Genomic DNA, 18,842 nt, shown 5'->3' on the forward strand with positions numbered 1-18,842 from the left:
TTTAATAGTGGGAGAAAACGTCCCAGTGACAAGACGCACTGTGTCCCAGATGACAGGTCCAAACACCGCCGTGCTCCGGGCAGCTGCAGACCCAAGCTCAGTTCTCCGAGCGGCCTACGGAGCTCTCCATGGAGAGAACAGGAGAGTGGGCTGTCAGCCAAGTGGTCATCCCTCAGAGCACGCCTGGCAATTTCCTTCCCTCCCGTTTATCATCCTGCTCGATGTCTTTTCTAGGAACCGTTCTCTGAGCCAGGACCAGGACATCTGCGCTGGGGATTGGCCGCGGTAGTAAATCTTCTCTGGTGAGAGCAAAATATGTATCTCTGACCTCCAGTTTCTCACCAGAACCCAGCTGGATTGGCCTAGCAGAGCCCATGCACCCTGAGGCACACACTGGTTTAATTTTTCCTCTGACACTCAGGTGACACAACATGATTACATCTATTGCTCATCCATCATCTCTCACTCACCAGCACAGACATGAAAAAGTTAGGGAGAAAAACTAACTCCCCAGAGCAAGTTTACAAGGCGAGCTGCGTGCGGCACCAGTGCATACAGGACATGAAACGTCACTAGAATGAACTAAAAAATACATTTCATGAACTCAGGTGCCACAAACAACTCCTCACATAACCAGTAGACATGAACTGGTCCCACATCCACAGAAATGGGGAAAATAGTCCTTACCAGCACCAGCTCCATCCACACTAAACGAATTTTGAAAATTTATTTAAATGAATATGTTTGGATGGGCTAAATTACTAGTCTGCCTCATAGTCCTTGGTTGAGTACAGTGCCCATTTCTCTTGTTTATTATGTTTCATATCTGAGCTAACCAATCAGAAAACAAAATGGAAATATTTTAGAGTCAAGATGATTTAGAACTGTGTTTCGAGTTTTTGCTCAGACATGCTAACGTGCAGTGTGGTTCACTGGCTTCTAGTTTATTCTCCTCCTCTCTTCTCTTACCTTTCCACTATTTGAGGAGGGGAAAAGCAAAGGGAGAAAAAGGAAACCAAGGTGGTTGAAAGAGAAAGCTGATGGGGTGGACTAAAATTTGACTGATACTCCAAAATATGCCAATTTGGACAAATAGTAATTAAAAAAAAGAAAAATTATGAAAAGTGACCAAGCCAAGTGTGACCACTCACTTCTCAGTCTTTTATTTTTAATGAAAAGGAGCTATGAGAACATGTCTTCAAAAAGTGACCTCCTCTAACATTTAAAATAACACTTCAGATTCAAATACAGATAGAAATTGAGCATATGCTCAAGACGGCTGATGGCATCAGTTCACCTGATCTGTTCCTCACATCCTGCTTCCAAGTCATTCCATGTGGACCTAAATGCGAGGCTTTCCAGGTGGCTCAGTGTAAAGAATCCTCCTACCAATGCAGGAGAGGCAGGAGACATGAGACATGGGTTTGATCCCTGGGTCAGGATGATCCCTGGAGTAGGAAATGGCAACCCACTCCAGTATTCTTGTCTAGAATATTCCATGGACAGAGGAGCCTTGCAGGCTACAGTCCATGGGGTGGCACAGAGTCAGACATGACTGACCAACTGAGCACACACTTGGACCTAAGTGTAAGAAATCAAAGCACAAAAAATACTAAAAAAATCATGGGAGAAAAATATTTTATAATCAAATGGGCAAAAGCCATAAAAAATTAAAGGACTGTCAAATGGTTTTTACATATATGCAAAGATGTTCAAACTCATCCGTAATTAAACAAAGGCAAATGAAGCTGTTCCAAGTAGTACATACATAAATCCAGTGTTCTGTTCTACCCAGGAAAACCTTATAAATATTGGAAAAGGTTATTATGCTGGCTTTTCACAGAACATTACATGGAATGGTGGCTTAAACTTTTGATTATTAAAGGAAAGTTTGACTTCAGAGGCCTTAGATACATTTGGACTACAATTGCAAAATAAGAGAGAAAAAGTATTACCATTGAATTAAAATGTTCTACTGAACAAAAAGAATATTGCTATTTCAAACTGTATTTCTCAGCTAAAATGCAGACTAAAATACACTTTACACAACACACCAATGTTGTATGTCATATATATGCCAAGGAAAAAAACTGGAAGGACATAAACACTATGTTAATGGTTTATCTTTTACCTGGTATAATAATAGATTTACTTTTATGATTTTATTTTTGGCTGTGCTGGATCTTCATTGCCGCTTGGGCTTTCTCTAGTTGCAGTGTGCAGTCTTCTCACTGGGGCAGATTTTCTTGTTTCAAAGCACTGACTCTAGGGCGCACAGGCTTCAGCAGTTGTGGCACATGGGCTCAGCAGTCGCGGTATATCAGTTTCATTCCTCTGCGGAGTGTGGGATCTTCCCAGATCAGGGATCATACCCTTGTTTCCTGCCTCAGCAGGTGGACTTTTTACCACTGAGTCACCAGGGGAGCCCTCAATTTGATTTTAAAAATGTTTTTCCTTTATGCTTTTGCATCATTTTCCTCCCCAAGATTTCTGTAATGAACCCATGTAGGTTACTTGCGTAAAAAGAAAATACATTAATTTAGAAAATGATCCCTCAGTAAAGAGAATATTACACACTCCTCCAAACCAAGATTCAAGCAAATCTAACAACTACATTGAACAGCTTACAAGAAAGGAGAAGAGCAGGTGTCTGTATGTTAAATGAGAACTTTCTCAGCTTATTAGTCCACTTACAAGATTAACGCAGGATAGAAACCACTGCAACAAGCAACAAATGTAAAATATATGAAACAGCTTCTCAAATCATTAATGTTGAGCTCCAAAAGAATCTTTGTAGCACCCGTAAAAGAGATCTTGTGGTTTTAAAAAGCTCTTGAACTTGTTCTCTGAGAAATTAAATCTGTAGGCCTGTGTTTAAACACACAGGATATTATTATATAACTAAGCAGCTGTGAAGATTAATCGTGATTAAAAATAAAAGGGAAAACACACAGAACACCAAGGCAGGACTGTTCAACGAGAGAAGGGTGACTCAAAGGAAAACAGTATCTATACTGGGTAATAAAAAGTCAACCCATAGACTTATCAAGTAAGAATAATCTATTTCAAATCTGACTCAAAAGGTATGCTTGTTAAATATGATTATACTAGAAATAATGCAAATAATATTCATAAGCATATATACAAAATACATGTATTATGGACCATTTGTGAATGGCCCAGTATTTCCAAATTTCATGCCATTTTCCAAACCCAAACACCTTAATGTGTCTATAATTTATCTTTCCAACTTTACCCCACAGTCCAGATGCTTGAATGCCATATACACTGTACACTCACCACCTTCTGACATGAACTCCCAGTTCATCCCTTACATATAAGCCCCAATCCATTAACATTTTCTTGGAGCCCACCACCCCACCTTATACTGTGGCATGTTCATCCAGACCATAAAGATTTATGGAGCAGCAACAGGATCTATGATAGGTTCTGGGGATACAGAGATGAACAGAACATGGTCTTGCACTCAAGAACTTTGGATGAGCAAGGGAGACTGGTAAACAATAGTTAAAATGCAGTCCACTTGCAGGGAGAACTCTTGGCTATGCTTAGTGGGGCCAGCCTCCAGTTATTTGTAATCACTTATTAATCCATCATTCGCAAATTCTCCTAAACCACTGTTTGCAAACTCAAGTCTTACAGAGCAAGCAGGTAACATGAATTTATCAGGCTGGGAGTGAGATAATAGCTCACGCTGATAACTGTCTGATCTAAAGGCATTAAATTTCTTTTTTAAACGCCATGCCTGAAAATCAAAGTGTGCCGGTCTTCTATATACTAAGGTTAACAACATCATTTAGTGTTTACTCCATGTAGGTCCCTCTTCTAGGCCTTTTACATGTTGAAGCTGATACTGTGATTCTTCCCATTTTACAAGTGGAACAAGGCACTGGAGGGTTCTCATAACTTGCTGAGGTTACAGGGCTGTTTGAGTGGTGAGACTGGAGCTTGAACCCAGTCAGGCTCCTTCAGAGCAGTACTTCACAGCATCAGACTACTGTATCTAAACTTTCAAAATTCCTTTATTCAGTGTATACTACATAATGAGTTACATATTTAACAATGTGCCAAGTATCACTCCTTTTTGTTGTTGAACAAACTCTTAATCGGTATATACAGACTTGATGCAAAAAAAAAAATCTGCCCATCTGTTCACCGTTTCATAAATTTCATCACATTCCTTGCTTACAATCATTTTTCTCATTTGAAGGTTCTAATTCTTTAGAAAGAACTTTGCAGTTTTACCCCAAGACATACATGTTCAGTATAGAAGAAAGCAGGGACAGTGAAGTGTTTAAGATATTCATGGTATTCTCACAATCACTCCCCACCTCCTTTCCCCTCCTTCCAGTCTATCTCCAACACCCTTCCCAATTCTGGATGCATGTGGTTTACTATTAGTCCTCCAACCAGCAGGATAACACTTGGTTTTCAGTAACTGTCAGCATAATGTTTACACCTCTGTGGATCTTTCCGGACAAGGCAATCCATCAGGCCAGTGCAGCTAAAACAAACCCAAGGACACCACGGCATCTGGTGCAACAGGCAAGATATAAACTCCCAAGTTGGTGATCTTAATTCAAAACGTTTCACTGGTTTAGGAGATGTAGTCAGTTTTTAGTCACAAACTTTCCTAAGAACTCTGAACATTATATTCTTTTCACTTAAGTAAGCTGAAGCCAAAAACTCAAGATTCTTGCTAGAGGCTGTATCAGTTCTGCCTCCTGGCCTTTGTTCCTACTGCTTCCTCAGCTGGGACCTCCCCACACCACCTGCACCCCCTTCCCAAAAACCTGACTCCTAACCCAGCTTCCTGAAATTCCTCACATGTCCCCTCCTCCGGGAAACCTTTGACCTCCAAAGTGGTTATGTGTCCCTCCTGTCTACACCCAGTGACTAGCACGTAGTATCAATTTCAATTGCCTATTTACTTCTCTAATCTGTAGTTAGAATATATGTAGATATACTTTTTAGCCCAATTTGTACCTAAAATTTATGCACTAATACTTATTTCTTAAAAAAAAAAAGAAAAAAAAAGTCGTGCCCTTGAGCTTTAAACTTGGCTGTTTATTTTACAATCTCAAGAATGGCAAAAAATGTATGGGCTGTGAGCTTTGGCATTGAACTAATGTGGGTTTGGCACCCAACTCTAGTTCTAATGGCCGCGTGACCTGGAACTGAGGCAGTTTTATCCTTCGGAAAATAAAGACCAACTTCACTGTGAAGATTAAAGCAAAGGAGCGCGGAGCACATCACCTGTGCAAGTCTGTGCGAAGTGTCAACTGCTGCTTTATTTCTCAGGAGACATTTGACTTTCATCAGAAGGAGAGGTTTAACCAAAAGGACAGAAAAAATAATGCCAGCTGATTGGGGAACTACTCAAATGTATTTTATGATAAGCAACATTACCTACATTGAGATTAATACTTAACATTTGTTATCTGTTGCTCTCCACCTATTCAGTATCAAAATGTGTCTTACATGGTTTGAAACTGTATCTGACTCCTTTAAATGCTCTAATAAAAAACAGATCTGAAAAATAAAAAGCAATGTTGGCACCATCTAATGGAGTATCTTTAATGCCAGGAAATTAATAGTACAGTAAACATCAATGAATAATAACCTATCTCAGTCTCTAGGAGATTGGAAACTTCATCCAAATCTCTAAGCATCAAATTTAAAAGGACTTAGAAAGCATTTTGAAATTATTTGCTTAACAGTAAATTGGCTTCTGAGCCAGTGAAAAATCCAGTAATCCAGTTGAGTGTTTAAACCCTTCTTCTTAACCCTTCTTAGAAGGAACTAAGATGCTTAGTTGCCAACGGCTGCCAAGTTTAACCTGGTAAGATCCAAAGACAATGCTTACTAATAAAGACCGTCTTTAATGAACTTTTCAACTCTGGACCATTCAGAATTCCAACAGGAAATGTGTCCCATTTCTGTGGGTTTTGCTTCTTTCATCATCAGTATAAACCAAAAGTACACTAACATAAACAACTGCACTGTATGCTCATTCATTTATACATTTATTAACCTCCACTTGCTCTAAATCAAAAGCCATACTAAGAACTGGCGGATCCCAAGAAGAATAAAACAATGTATTTCTGCTCTTAAGCAGCTCTCAGTGTTGAGTTTTATTTGTGAAAAATGTAATATTTTAAGCCATCATTAATTCACAATTGAAGCAGGCACTTATTCATAGCTGAAACCAAAGACTCGAGATGGGACAGAGAAATGGTACAACAGAGGCAGGAGTGGGCAGGAGAAAAGACAGGAAAGAAAAGAATAGACAGGAAAAGAAAACTAGGGTGTAATTCTGGTGCTGAGAGCTAGAGACTCATTCAGAATCCAGATCTGCCAACTACAAGATGCAAACAATTGCTTTTTGCAATGAGTATGTATTTTATAATTAAAACTTTTTAATTACCAAAAATGTTCCTTGTTTCATAGTTTTGGAAATCAGGCGAGAACACTGGTCAAAGCACATGGCACAGAGCTTTTTACCGGGAAGCTCAACTAGTGTACTTGTCTTTAAAAACGGAGTATCCCCTTAATGAATTTTTAACACAATTTTGTTAATTTAATTTACATTAGCACACATTTTGTTAAGAAGAGTTTTGTTCATGATGATAATGCTCGATGACAGAGAGTGAAGCAGAAAGGAAAACAAAAAAGTAAAAGCCTTCAAGTCAGCCAAGACCTAAAATCACATTAGGACTGGAGCTCTTGACAGCTTGCCACCTTACCCTAAAGAAGTCATTTTATCATCATGGACAGATTTTCACAGGGTGGGAAAGAATAAATGTTAAGAGATATAAAGGACCTCAAAATAGCGACTGACACTCCTCAAATACTGATGTTCACTTCACTCTTCGTGATTCTTAAATAAATGCATTTCCCAGCTGTACCAGATGCCTGGGGCCTGGCTGCTCAGCATACAGACCCAGTCCGAACTTCAGCCCGTTCCGGGTCCTCTGAACGGTGAGAGAGGGAGGGGAGGAGCCATCCCCTGCCCTCTGGCGGCAGAAGCAGGGCCTGCAGCCTCAGCACAGCGGGAACTGGGCTCCCCCCGGGGGCTCCGCTCCCCAGGACGGGCTCCGCTGCTGCGACAAGGGCTGGGCCTGGGGCAGAATCCTGGCCCCCGGGCCCCACAGCAGCTTCCCATCCATTCTGTGACCTACACGCTCACCCGATAAATTCATTTTCTCCTTAAGTAGTTCCTGTTGTGTGTCAACAAGAACCCTAAACTAAGGACACTTTCATAAAACTAATAAATATCAGTGCCATGAAATTATTTTAGTATCTTTTTCTCCATGACTGAATATACAAAAATAATGGAAGCAAAGTATTCTTCCGCTGTAAAGATGGGTGGAATAGATCAAAATCCACTTGTTGAATTTTCTTTAAATAGTCCTCCAGAGCAACCTGGAAAAAGAGAATAACCGTCACCAGATCATACAGATTAAGTCTTTTAAAGAAACAAAAATAAAACCAGCAGGTATTAAGGCTACTTTAGTCTTCCTGAGATGGTCTTCTGCATGCTAAGACTGTAAACGAGAATTTTTAAGAGAGAGAAAATAAAGACATCTTCTAAGAAGTTTGGAAGTTATGAAGCTAGTAAAACTGTATCACAGAGCTAGGACTAGAAATATCAAGCCAATTCTGATCATAATTTATAGTGTTCTGGTCAAAATGTAAAAAAAGGAATGATTTACTACTAGATTCTGTAGAATACAAAAGGGGTGTTTCAATTAAGGAAAAGGGAACACACACACCCCACCCCCCACAGAAATGCACTGTGCCATGAGCGGGAGCCCAAGTTGTTTAAAACAGTTATTTTGTGAAAAAGTTCAGAGTCTCCATATTCTTGTTAGAAGAAAATCTGCAACCAGGGAGAACCACCACAGGTCCCTTAAAGGTCACGCCATGCTCCCCCATCACACAAAACTGGGCAAAGTTTTCCCTGGGATTGGGGGGGCGGGGGCAGGTCGGAAGACACTGTCGATGGGCCGTGCTCTTCATGGTTTTCAATGTTACTAATCTGTAAATTTTTATCATATTGCAGTAATTTCCTTATTACACAGAGAAGCTCCCAGTTTGGCACTGCACAATGCGAAGCAGTCCCATCGCCCTCTCACCCATGTGCACAGCGCCCCCTGGAGTTCTGCGGCACAACCTGGTGTCCCACACAGGACTCTGCTTTCTCCCAGGATTTTCTTCCATACACTATCAACGAGTAAGTTTACATATAAATTCAGTCTCTACTTCTGAAACTCTCAACTTATATACACGCATCAGATATGTGCATGAATGCATGCAGCTGCAAAAAACCTGGAAACAATCCAGAAGTTCTTCAACAGAAACAAATAAATAAAATGTTCACATGATGAAATATTAAGCTGTAGTGAAATTAAAATGTATTTAGATGGAATAATATGGATAAATCGCAGCAACATTATGTGTGTGTGTGTGTGTGTGTGTGTGTGTGTGTGTGTAACCTAGAAGAAATAAACAGAAAATGATCCATTTTTACAAAGCTCAAAAACAAAACTAAGCAACATACTGGTTAGGAATATATAAAATGGGAAAAGCATTTTTAGAGTAATAAATACCAAGTTCAGGACAGCTACCTGGAGGAGGAAGGCAGAAGTAAGGGGATGAGATGGGGAAAGCACGTGAGCGCAATGAAACAGCAATATTCTAGTTCCTGGATGGAGCAGTGAGTTCATGCGTATTAATTATGTTACGCTTCACAATACATGCATACATTATATAGACATATTCATTTGTAGAGATCAAATAAAAAACACTTTAAAAGAGAATATAAGGAAAACCTCTGAAGGTATTTTAGTGGACTCTCACATGTTCTCTCTGTTTTCTGGGGAAAAAGCTCATGTTGTTCACAGTGTTCTGTAACTTTTTTGGCCGTGGCATGCAGGCTTCTCTGGCTCTGGGGACGGGCTTGGCTGCCTGCAGCGTGTTGAACCCTCCTAGACCAGGGGTCAACCTGCACGCCCCTGCACTGGGAGGACCCCTGACCACGGGACTCTGCTGTAACCTGCTTGTCTGAATCACTCAATACATTGCGATTCACTTTTCATCTCTAAGAACTTTATTGTGTATATTTTAGTAGCTTTATAATATCCAATTATAGGAATAGTTACTGAAATTAAGATGCAAGCACATAATAAAGAATTATATAGCCATTAAATATTAATAAATATTTTTAATGATGTGGTTAGATGCTTGACAAATAGGACACTACCATATAAAGTGTGATTTTAAAGACACACAGAAATTCATTAAAAAAAAAACAAAACAGAGTAAATAGCTTTTGTCTCTTGGTCCAGGAACTGTGCCACTTATGGTATGATAATTATTTTCTTTTAATATTCTTTTTATATTGTCTGAATCTCTATTATGAGAATATACTGCTTTTATAATCAGCATAAGATTTCATTAAAAGACAGATGAAACAGACCTTAAAATTCAGAGCTCAACTGAGCGGGGCTGCCGTCTACGGGGCTGCACAGAGTCGGACACGACCAAAGCGACACAGCAGCAGCAAGCATTCACAGATCAGGACTGGGTTCAAAGTCTGAGTGAGCGAGTGAGTGAGTGACTCAGCCGTGTCTGACTCTGTGACCCCATGGGCTGCAGCCCACCAGGCACCTCCGTCCATGGGATTCTCCAGGCAAGAATACCAGAGTGGGCTGCCATTTCCTTCTCCAAGCAAAGTCTGGCTAATGGCAAATAAATTGTTCAACGTAACAAATTCATTGTGAAATTTTCAAAGACCTTATAATTTCTTAATATAACTTCTGAAAACCATGGGCTTCTCTGGTAGCTCAGCTGGTAAAGAAACCGCCTGCAATGCAGGAGACCCTAGTTCGATTCCTGGGTTGGAAAGATGTGCTGGAGAAGGGATAGGCTTACCCACTCCAGTATTCTTGGGCTTCCCTTGTGGCTCAGATGGTAAAGAATCCGCCTGCAAAGCGGGAGACCTGGGTTTGACCCCTGGGTTGGGAAGATCCCCTGGAGAAGGGAAAGGCTACCCACTCCAGTATTCTAGTCTGAAGAATTCCATACAGTCCATGGGGTCACAAAGGGTTAGACACAACTAAGCGACTTTCACTAGCACTTCACTTTTCTGAAAACCTCGTCTATAGAGAACAACATATGCTACCCCGGACGAGTCATTTTCAAGTCATTTTTAAACAGCAGAACCTTTTCTTTGAAGAAAGTAATGAACAGATGCCCCACACACGGGTGAGACGTGCCCCGGCTGGAATGAGGAGCAGGACAGCAGCAGCTCCCCGGAACTGTCCCGCCACTTTCTCCTCGCACAGTTTGGAAACTGAGAACTGGGCTCCAACCCCAGGAGTCTCTGATCCATTAGGTCTGCGGTGGACCCCCAAATCTGCATCTCCAACAGGACCCCAGGCGGATACTGCCGGCCCAGGGACCATGCCACCAGCCCAAGAGACTGGTTCTTGGCCTAGATGCACTTCACGATTTCTGGGGGAACTTGTAAGTGGTATCAATGCCTAGATCCCACCTCTTAGATACTGTGATTTAGTTGGTTTAGAGATAAGTCCAACATTGTTTTGTTTTAAAAGCTCCCCCAAGTGATTCTGACAGACAACCAGAGTTGAGAACAACTTTTTTTCCCACAAATGTGAACAAAACAGTCTTTAATCTTCTTGGGGCTTATAAATCAAAACAGGTGATGGTACATCACCAAATGATCAAATAAATAACAATTAAAAATGGTGATTTAGAATGTGTTGACATAGAAAGAGAGGCTTGACATCTCATTTATACCAAAAACACATATATAATTATATGAATATAAAAAGTCCAAAAAGATGAACAGACATTATCTCTGGAAAGGATGGAATTGAGAAAATATTCCAATTTCTTCTTTTGCCTCTTGTTATGTGAACATCTAAAATATTAATGTATTACTTTCATAATAAGTAAACTCAGTAAAGAAACAAAATGATTTCAAACACTCAGATCTGAGACTTAGGACAAAAGATGTCAAGGGACAGAAGTGAATCTTTGAACATATTTTAGGGAGAAAGGTAGAAGGTATGTTTGGTACTGTAGAAAATGCTTGAGTTTTCCATTTTCAAATATCACAAATCTTTGAACCTTGGTCTACAAAATGAAGGAAACCACACTGAAGAATAATGTATGAGATGATCTAGCTCAGAACCTGTTTCCCATAGTAGGTACTACTGACCGGAAGTTATTCTCATTTTTTAACGTATTTTACAACAATGGTTCCTGAACCTGGCTACACATCAGAATCACCCGGGTAATTAAAAAAATAAAAATCATCGCAAATCCTCTTAAGAATGCACCCCCTACAACCCCAAGAGTCTGAGTCTTAGTAAGAAGACCCCAGGAATCAGTATTTTTGAAGAGGCTTTCCAAGATGATTCTGATGCAGCCAGCTCAGCACTGCACTTTCAGGAACCACTGCTACAATATGGTCACTGTTGAGAAAAAAATTAGTAAGTGCACCATTAAGTCACACTTATATGGCTAGAAGCAGCCTAACACTCCTATGAGGCAGTTTCTCCTGTGACTCCCATTTTACCTATGGGTAAACTGAGGAACGCAATGATTAAGGAACTTGTTCCACAGTAAGTGACAAAGCAGATTCAAACCAATGCGGCCTGGCTGCAGTCAGTGCTTATGACAATTTCACTCACCTGCTTCTGGGGAACACAGGCACGACCTTCACCAAGAGCAGAATGTTAACCAATAAAACCCACCCTAAGGGACGAAAACAAAAGCAAATACTACAAACTAAAGAACTGCACTGGAAACCTTATTTTAAAAAAAAGACTATACATATCTGCTTTACTAACGAAACAACTTTCTCTGTTAATCTACTTACAGTCTGAAGAAAAGCAGGAAATGCTTTCACAGGAACACTTCTGTGGAAGGACCTAGCCTAAAAAGGAAGACAAAAGGAAACTGGTTTGAAAGACAAGTATTTCTGGAAATTAACCCTCTCCCTCTGAAAGTGGACACAAAGCAACACCAGCAGTTTCAAACAGCATAGCTAGGGCGTTTCTTGAAAACAAGAAAAGTTATCTCTTGCTGGTTGAGATTAACTTGCCAAACCTAAAGATATCAGGAAAAGGTAGTATATTAAGAATTCTAGTCTTCTTTAAAAAAAAAATTTTTTTTTATTCATTTTATTTGACCCTGCCAGGTCTTAGGTGTAGCATGCAGCACCTTCAGTTGCAGCATGTGGGATCCAGTTCCCTGACCAGGGACCGAACCCAGGCCCCGTGCATTGGGAACATGGAGTTTTAGTCACTGGAAGTCACCAGGGAAGTCCCAAGAATTCTATTCTTTCTGACATTTGGTTTTGGCATTTCCAGCTGCCACAACTTGGACCACTGCTGCCCCCACACACAGGGGACCCCTGGATACAGAAGGCCGCCTGTAAACTATCTGTGGATTTTTAACAGCGTGGAAGGCGGCACCCTAAGCCCTGGGGTTGTGCAAGGGTCAACTGTATTTGCACACCAGTCCCAGCACCTCCCCAGCCTGGACGTCAGCCTCTCTCATCGAGATGAGTATAAGACCCTCCCAGCCATGGTTCCTGTGTCTGTGTTCCCCAACCTTTAATTCATGCCACACAATTAGCCAAATTAATGTCATAAAGTCACTGTTTAACTGAACTGATAGATCATGTCTCAACTACTCATCTTAGAATTCAAGGCCTTCACATCTTGAATCCAATCTCACCTATCCAACCCAGCTTCCTACTGCCCTGGACTAGAGCCTCGACCCACTTGGGGTAATGCCAACCCTCCACCTTCCCCAAGCCCACTTCTGTCTACAGGCCTTTGTTTACAGCAACAGAAACTAAACTCCCTGACACACTTCTCAATGCACTATACTCCGGTCTTACTCCATCCACTAAAATTGCTCTCTTCAAGATCATTCACAATTTACTGAGCAGCATACCCCTCTTCTCATTCTCTCGGAGGAGTGCAGGACTTCAGTATTTCCCGTTCTTGGAATCTGCTCCTCCCTCAGTTTCCAAGACACTGACTCCGAGTTCTCCTTCTTCCTAATAAATGGCCCTTTCTCTGACTACCTGAGAACTAGAGGTGGGTTCAAGGTTCGGCCTTTGGTCTTCTTGTCTAAATATACGCTCTCTTTGGACAAAAGCATATCCGCACCTGGAGTTTTAACCTAAGCCTTCCATCTGGATGACTCCCCAGGCTGTATCTCCAGTTCTGACCTCCTTTTAGAGTCCTCATCCTACAATCTGCATTTTGGCCCCCCTCCCTAAACGTCCCCGAATCCCCTTAAATTCAGCGATGCCCAGAAGGCTACTGATCAGCAGCCAGCACACCACTGCTTTTCTACTGCTGTCTCTAACTGGCACCAGCAGAGTCTATATTAGAACTTCATGAAACCTTTGCCTTTCCTGCTCCCTGACCCTGTTACAATCTAACCAGTTATCAAGTCTAGTTGCTTCTTCCTGTTATGTGTCGCTTCAGTCGTGTCCGACTCTTTGCGACTCCATGGACTGTAGCCCGCCAGGCTCTTCTGTCCACAGGATTTTCCAGGCAAGAACACCACCAGCGTGGGTTGCCATGCCCTCCTCTAGGGGATTCCTGAGCCAGGGATCGAATCCGCATCTCCTGCATCACAGGTGAATTCTGTGCTGCTGAGCCACCGGGGAAACTCATTATATGTATATATGTATGTATATACATTCACATACATACATATAAAACATCTACCCTCCCTAAATCAGACACTCTTTATTTTTTAATGACTTATTATGGCGGAATTAGTTGCTAAATATTAAAGTAATGGTAAGTATTAAACCTAGATAGCATATTAAAAAGCAGAGACATTACTTTGCCAACAAAGATCCATATAATCAAAGCTGTGGTTTTTCCAGTAGTCATGTATGGATGTGAAAACTGGACCAAGCCAAAGAATTGATGCTTTTTGATCAATTGAGAACCAATTGATGCTTCTCCAATTGGTGTTGGAGAAGGCTCTTGAGAGTCCCTTGGACTGCAAAGAGATCAAACAAGTCAATCCTAAAGGAAATCAACCCTGAACACTCATTGGAAGGACTGATGCTGAAGCTGAAACTCCAATACTTTGGCTATCTGATGCAAAGAACTGACTCACTGGAAAAGACCCTGATGCTGGGAAAGACTGAAGAGGAGAGAAGCGGATGGCAGAGGATGAGATGGTTGGACGGCATCACAGACTCAATGGACACGAGTTTGAGCAACTTCCAGGAGATAATGAAGCCTGGCGTGCTGCAGTCCACGGGGTTGCAGAGTCAGACATGACTGAACAACTGAACAACCACAAAGTATTAAATCTGAGAATCACTTCTTTGTACTTTCTGGGCTTTAATAACTTAAGTGGAAATTTTAATTTCAGAAACTATTTTGACTGAGCAACCTAGGTAAGTTACAAAAATACTTGCTGCAACAAATTTGCTCTTTATTGTATCCTGCAAATGAGTATACCTGCAAGATTCAAAGACCACCATGGTTTTGGTGACACAATTTCCCTCTTACAAATCTCTCTTAGGCGATGTCGCAGGTATGAAATAAGACTGAGCCCTAGGAGAGGCACAGCCCTTTGGACTCCCCGGCGATTCCTATAGCATTCACTCATATCCTGGAAGCAATCAGGTTGAAGCTACCAAGAGGGTTTAAGAATGCAATAAATCAGATACTCTTTCAAATGTGGCAACAGGAAATGATTTACTAGAGGTGGTTATTAGAGTATGCAGGATGGAAGCCAAATTATATCCCAGTGAACAAGATCACAGTGGTGAGGGCTTGAGGTAAAAATAAACGTAGAACATGTCTTCAAAAAGGGTTAACTGGGAGGGAAAAGTAAGAAAGAGAAGGGCCTCACGGGCCACCGATGAAAGCAGTAGCAACAAACCAGAAGATGAACAGGGCACGGTGTCGGAGAGGCCAGCTAAAAACACCAGCTGGGAACTGCTGAGGATGGAGTCCTGGAAGGGCGGAAGAGGAGAGGCGTCAGCCTTGACCAGGCAGGAAGACACACTCTCCCCAGAGAGACAGAGTAACAGTGGGCGGATGGGTCCCAGAGGAGCCTCACTGAGGAAGCTGAGGAGGAGAGGGGGATTTTTAAAAGTGGGAAAAGTTTACAGTAGTCCCCGAGATACATCTGCTGGGATTTCAGTGAGCAATGGATATGCACTGTTAAACTTAAAAAAATGCTACCAGCACGCCTTAGGAGTAGCCACGGCTAGCAATGATGGTCTCTTCAGTGATTCCGCCGAAGGGGGCTACTCACGCGCTTTAGGTGCAGCTGTGCCTGGCTGGCAACGTCATACGCCACATCTCGCACGTTTCTATCTCGACTCCTCCGTAGAAAATCCTCTTGTGAAACACCATGCTACGCAGGAAAACGCGCATTATGTTAGGAATCAAAAAGCACACTTAAAACTAACTCAGCTCAAGACAACAGGTGTTAGAACAATGTGTACAGTAAAATGCCTCTTCTGGCTTTTAAAATATAGCTATATGTACGTGTCACACACAAACACACTGTCTCTCCTAGGAGAATATGCAACAAGATGCTAAGTAAACAGCTGTATCTGGAACAAAATAAACTAACAGATTAAGAAATTTAAAAGAACAGAATAATGAACCTCATCCAGAAAACAAAGGTCCTCATAAACAGTATTCTTTCCTAAGGATTACTTCCTCCTTTAAAAGAACAGGCTAAGGTGAACACTAGGACTAATTATGTAATTGCTGGGAAGGGAGTGAAGCTACACCAAGTGAGGTTCTCTGGACCTTCTTACACACAGCTCCACCAGGACCTAGAATGCCTGACTGATAAAACTCTGACTTGATAACTCTAGAGCAAAAATGCAATAAGCATGCGTTTCAAAGAAGTTACAGACTAAAGAAATAAGAAGAGAATGTCCCTCCCCATATTCTTAAGGTAAATGATTAGGAGTACAAGTGACAGCCTTACCAGCATACAAATATCCATGGGAAGGAAAACCCTTCTTCTGCTACCGTGATAGGGTGTGGCTCTCAAGCAAGTGACAATGCCTTGTGCTTTTCCAATGTGACTGGCAGCATGGTCTGCGTGAAGATCCTTTATGCCTATGATTTCAGAAATCTAACAATTAGGCTGCTCTTTTCTCTTCAAATGCATAACAAGTCAATACAAGCAGCATAGGAAAATCACCTTAACACGTAAAAGGTGTTTATCCTGTGTTTCATATCTGAAAAACAGAATTTATGTGAGCAAAACTGGGCACAAAGACAAGCTGATCATTTACCAGTAACAGGTTTCTGAATGTCAACTTTTATATAGAAGTTTCCTCAAACGACAGCATACCAAGAGCACATTTGGAATTTTAATCAGCTCTTGTGGAAAACACTGCAAGTCTTACATTTCTTCTCCTCAGTGCAATTTCCATGACCTCATTTTAAGTATATGCTTAACAAACTTTCTGCTCTTGCTCCCTCCTTTCACTGCGTTGGCAAACATGTCACTGAATGGGCAGGCAAAACAGGCCTGGGAAATTGGGTAAGGACTTGTATTATTCTTTTAGGCTGACATAAAGACATATTGCTTTCTTCAAATGGATGGTACTGTCCTTGCCCCAAATAATTCCATTACAATCCTCATGACAATAAGCGCTCACCAATTTAGAATAGAGTCAAAGGAGCAAAAATATCTAAACTCCATGGTTTCGAGGTTTTTTTTTTTTTTTTTTTTAAAGAAAAATCTCATAAAAACTTACAGAGTTTTATTTCTTCAACCTTTGTCTTAAACATAGGAAAGTATTATTGACAGAGAAGAAAGGAGTCACGTCACAGGTCTTCCAAACAGTAAGGGTTGCATAAAAAAGTAAAATCATCTGCAATTACCAGATTATTAATTATAGCATGAGGCAGCTAAAGTACTTCTATGAGAATCTGGGTATTTTCACTAGTCTGCATTCCATTCCAAAGAAAGGTATATATTATATTCCCTTTCTACCTCGAAAGAAAAAGAAAAGTTAGTCCGTTATAGTTGGTGCAAAGAAAAATTTTAACATTAAACTGGCTAGACTGTCAAATTAAGAAAGAGTGAAGTATAAAAGGTGCTATGTTAACAGCATGGAGGTTCCTTAAAAAACCAACAACAGAGTTACCATATGATCCAGCAAGTTTACGCCTGGGCATATATCCAGAAAAGATGAAAACTCTCATTTGAAAAGACATATGCACCCCAATATTCATAGCAACACTATTTACAATAGCCAAGACACCAAACAACCTAAATGTCCATCAGCAGATGAACAGATAAAGAAGGTGTGGCACATACACAAAACGGAACATGACTCAGCCATAGAAGGAGAACGAAATACTGCCATTTGCAGCAGCATGGATGGACCAGAGATCATCATACGGAGTAGAGTAAATCAGATAAAGACAAACATTATGTAATTCCACTTACATGTGGAATCTAAAAAATAACACTAATGAACTTATTTACAAACAGAAACAGACGGAGGAGCCAAGGTGGCGGAGGAATAGGACGGGGAGACCACTTTCTCCCCTACAAATTCATCAAAAGAATATCTGAACGCTGAGCAAACTTCACGAAACAACTTTTGACCGCTAGCAGAAGACATCAGGCGCCCAGAAAAGCAGCCCATGGTCTTCGAAAGGAGGTAGGACAAAATATAAAAGATAAAAAGAGAGACAAAAGAGCTACGGACAGAGAGCCATCCCGGGAAGGGAGTCTTAATAGAGGAAGTTTCTAAACACCAGGAAACCCTCTCACGGGCGGGTCTGGGGGAAGTTTTCGAATCTCGGAGGGCAACCTAACTGGGAGGAAAAATAAATAAAACCCACAGATTACATGCCTAAAAGCAACTCCCAGCAGAGAAGTACCCCAGACGCCCGCATCCGCCACCAGAGAGGAGCGGGCGGCATTGCTTAGGGTAAGGACCGGGCCCGAATGCCCTGAGGGCAATCGGAGGCAGCTAACGTGAGATAGTAAACAGAAACAGACTTACAGACTTAGAAAACAAACTTAAGGTTACCAAAGGGGAAAGGAGTGGGAGGGATAAATGAGGAGCATGGGACTGACAGATGCTCATCATTATATACAGAATAAACAACAAGGATGTAGCACAGGGAACTATATTCAATATCTTGTAATAACCACAATGAAAAAGAATCTGAAATAATATATATATATATATATAACTGAATCACTTTCCTGTATACCTGAAATTAACATAATGATGTACATCAACTATACTTCAATTAAAAAAAGCATTTTCTTTAAGAAAGAAAAGTATAAAATAGAAAAAAAAATACTTACCCAATATTTCTAGTGTTAGATAAAGAAGAGAACTCTGTGTATTTTCAGCATAATTTTCTAGTTCCTGGATATTACGATATGCTTTGTCATCCAAATTTTTTTCCTATAAACAAAATGCTTTATTTGTTTGATGAATGGTTAATAACTTATTTTTAAAATGCACAATTTTTCCCCTAAAGAAATGACTATTAAATAATTAAAACTATTAGTATGAACTGTTTATTACACAATAAAAATAAAATAAAAATATTAAAGTCCTACATGTTCACTACTTACAAATCACCCCTCAAAATACCACCTCAGGAATAATCTCAATGCACAAATCACCATGGACGTGGGGTTGGCTTAATTTTTACTTGCTTCTAAAGTCTAAGGTCTTTTCATACAGTTCATGAGGTTCTCACAGCAAGTATACTGTGGTGGTCTGCCATTTC

The 18,842-nt window shown here is 40.8% G+C and overlaps 1 protein-coding gene and 1 non-coding gene across 3 annotated transcripts in view; both read right to left on the reverse strand.

Annotated features, from left to right (window-relative positions):
• Positions 1-4,025: 4,025 nt before the first annotated feature.
• The window catches only part of NDUFAF6 (NADH:ubiquinone oxidoreductase complex assembly factor 6), a 39,690-nt gene continuing 24,873 nt past the window's right edge, over positions 4,026-18,842 (reverse strand). For both annotated transcript variants that reach the window (XM_070477369.1, XM_070477370.1), the window contains exons 5-9: positions 18,409-18,511; positions 16,054-16,187; positions 15,364-15,465; positions 11,933-11,989; positions 4,026-7,446 (exon numbers count right to left, since the gene is read on the reverse strand). In XM_070477369.1, the coding sequence (XP_070333470.1) occupies positions 7,318-7,446; positions 11,933-11,989; positions 15,364-15,465; positions 16,054-16,187; positions 18,409-18,511 (525 nt within the window). In that variant the 3' untranslated portion in view covers positions 4,026-7,317. The remainder of the gene's footprint in view (positions 7,447-11,932; positions 11,990-15,363; positions 15,466-16,053; positions 16,188-18,408; positions 18,512-18,842) is intronic.
• Positions 14,624-14,758, reverse strand: LOC139038521 (small nucleolar RNA SNORA14). The gene has a single exon (XR_011491566.1). It is a non-coding gene; the product is annotated as a small nucleolar RNA SNORA14 (small nucleolar RNA).

The sequence above is a fragment of the Odocoileus virginianus genome, chromosome 15 (assembly GCF_023699985.2).
Source record: "Odocoileus virginianus isolate 20LAN1187 ecotype Illinois chromosome 15, Ovbor_1.2, whole genome shotgun sequence".
Taxonomy (NCBI): Eukaryota; Metazoa; Chordata; class Mammalia; order Artiodactyla; family Cervidae; genus Odocoileus; species Odocoileus virginianus.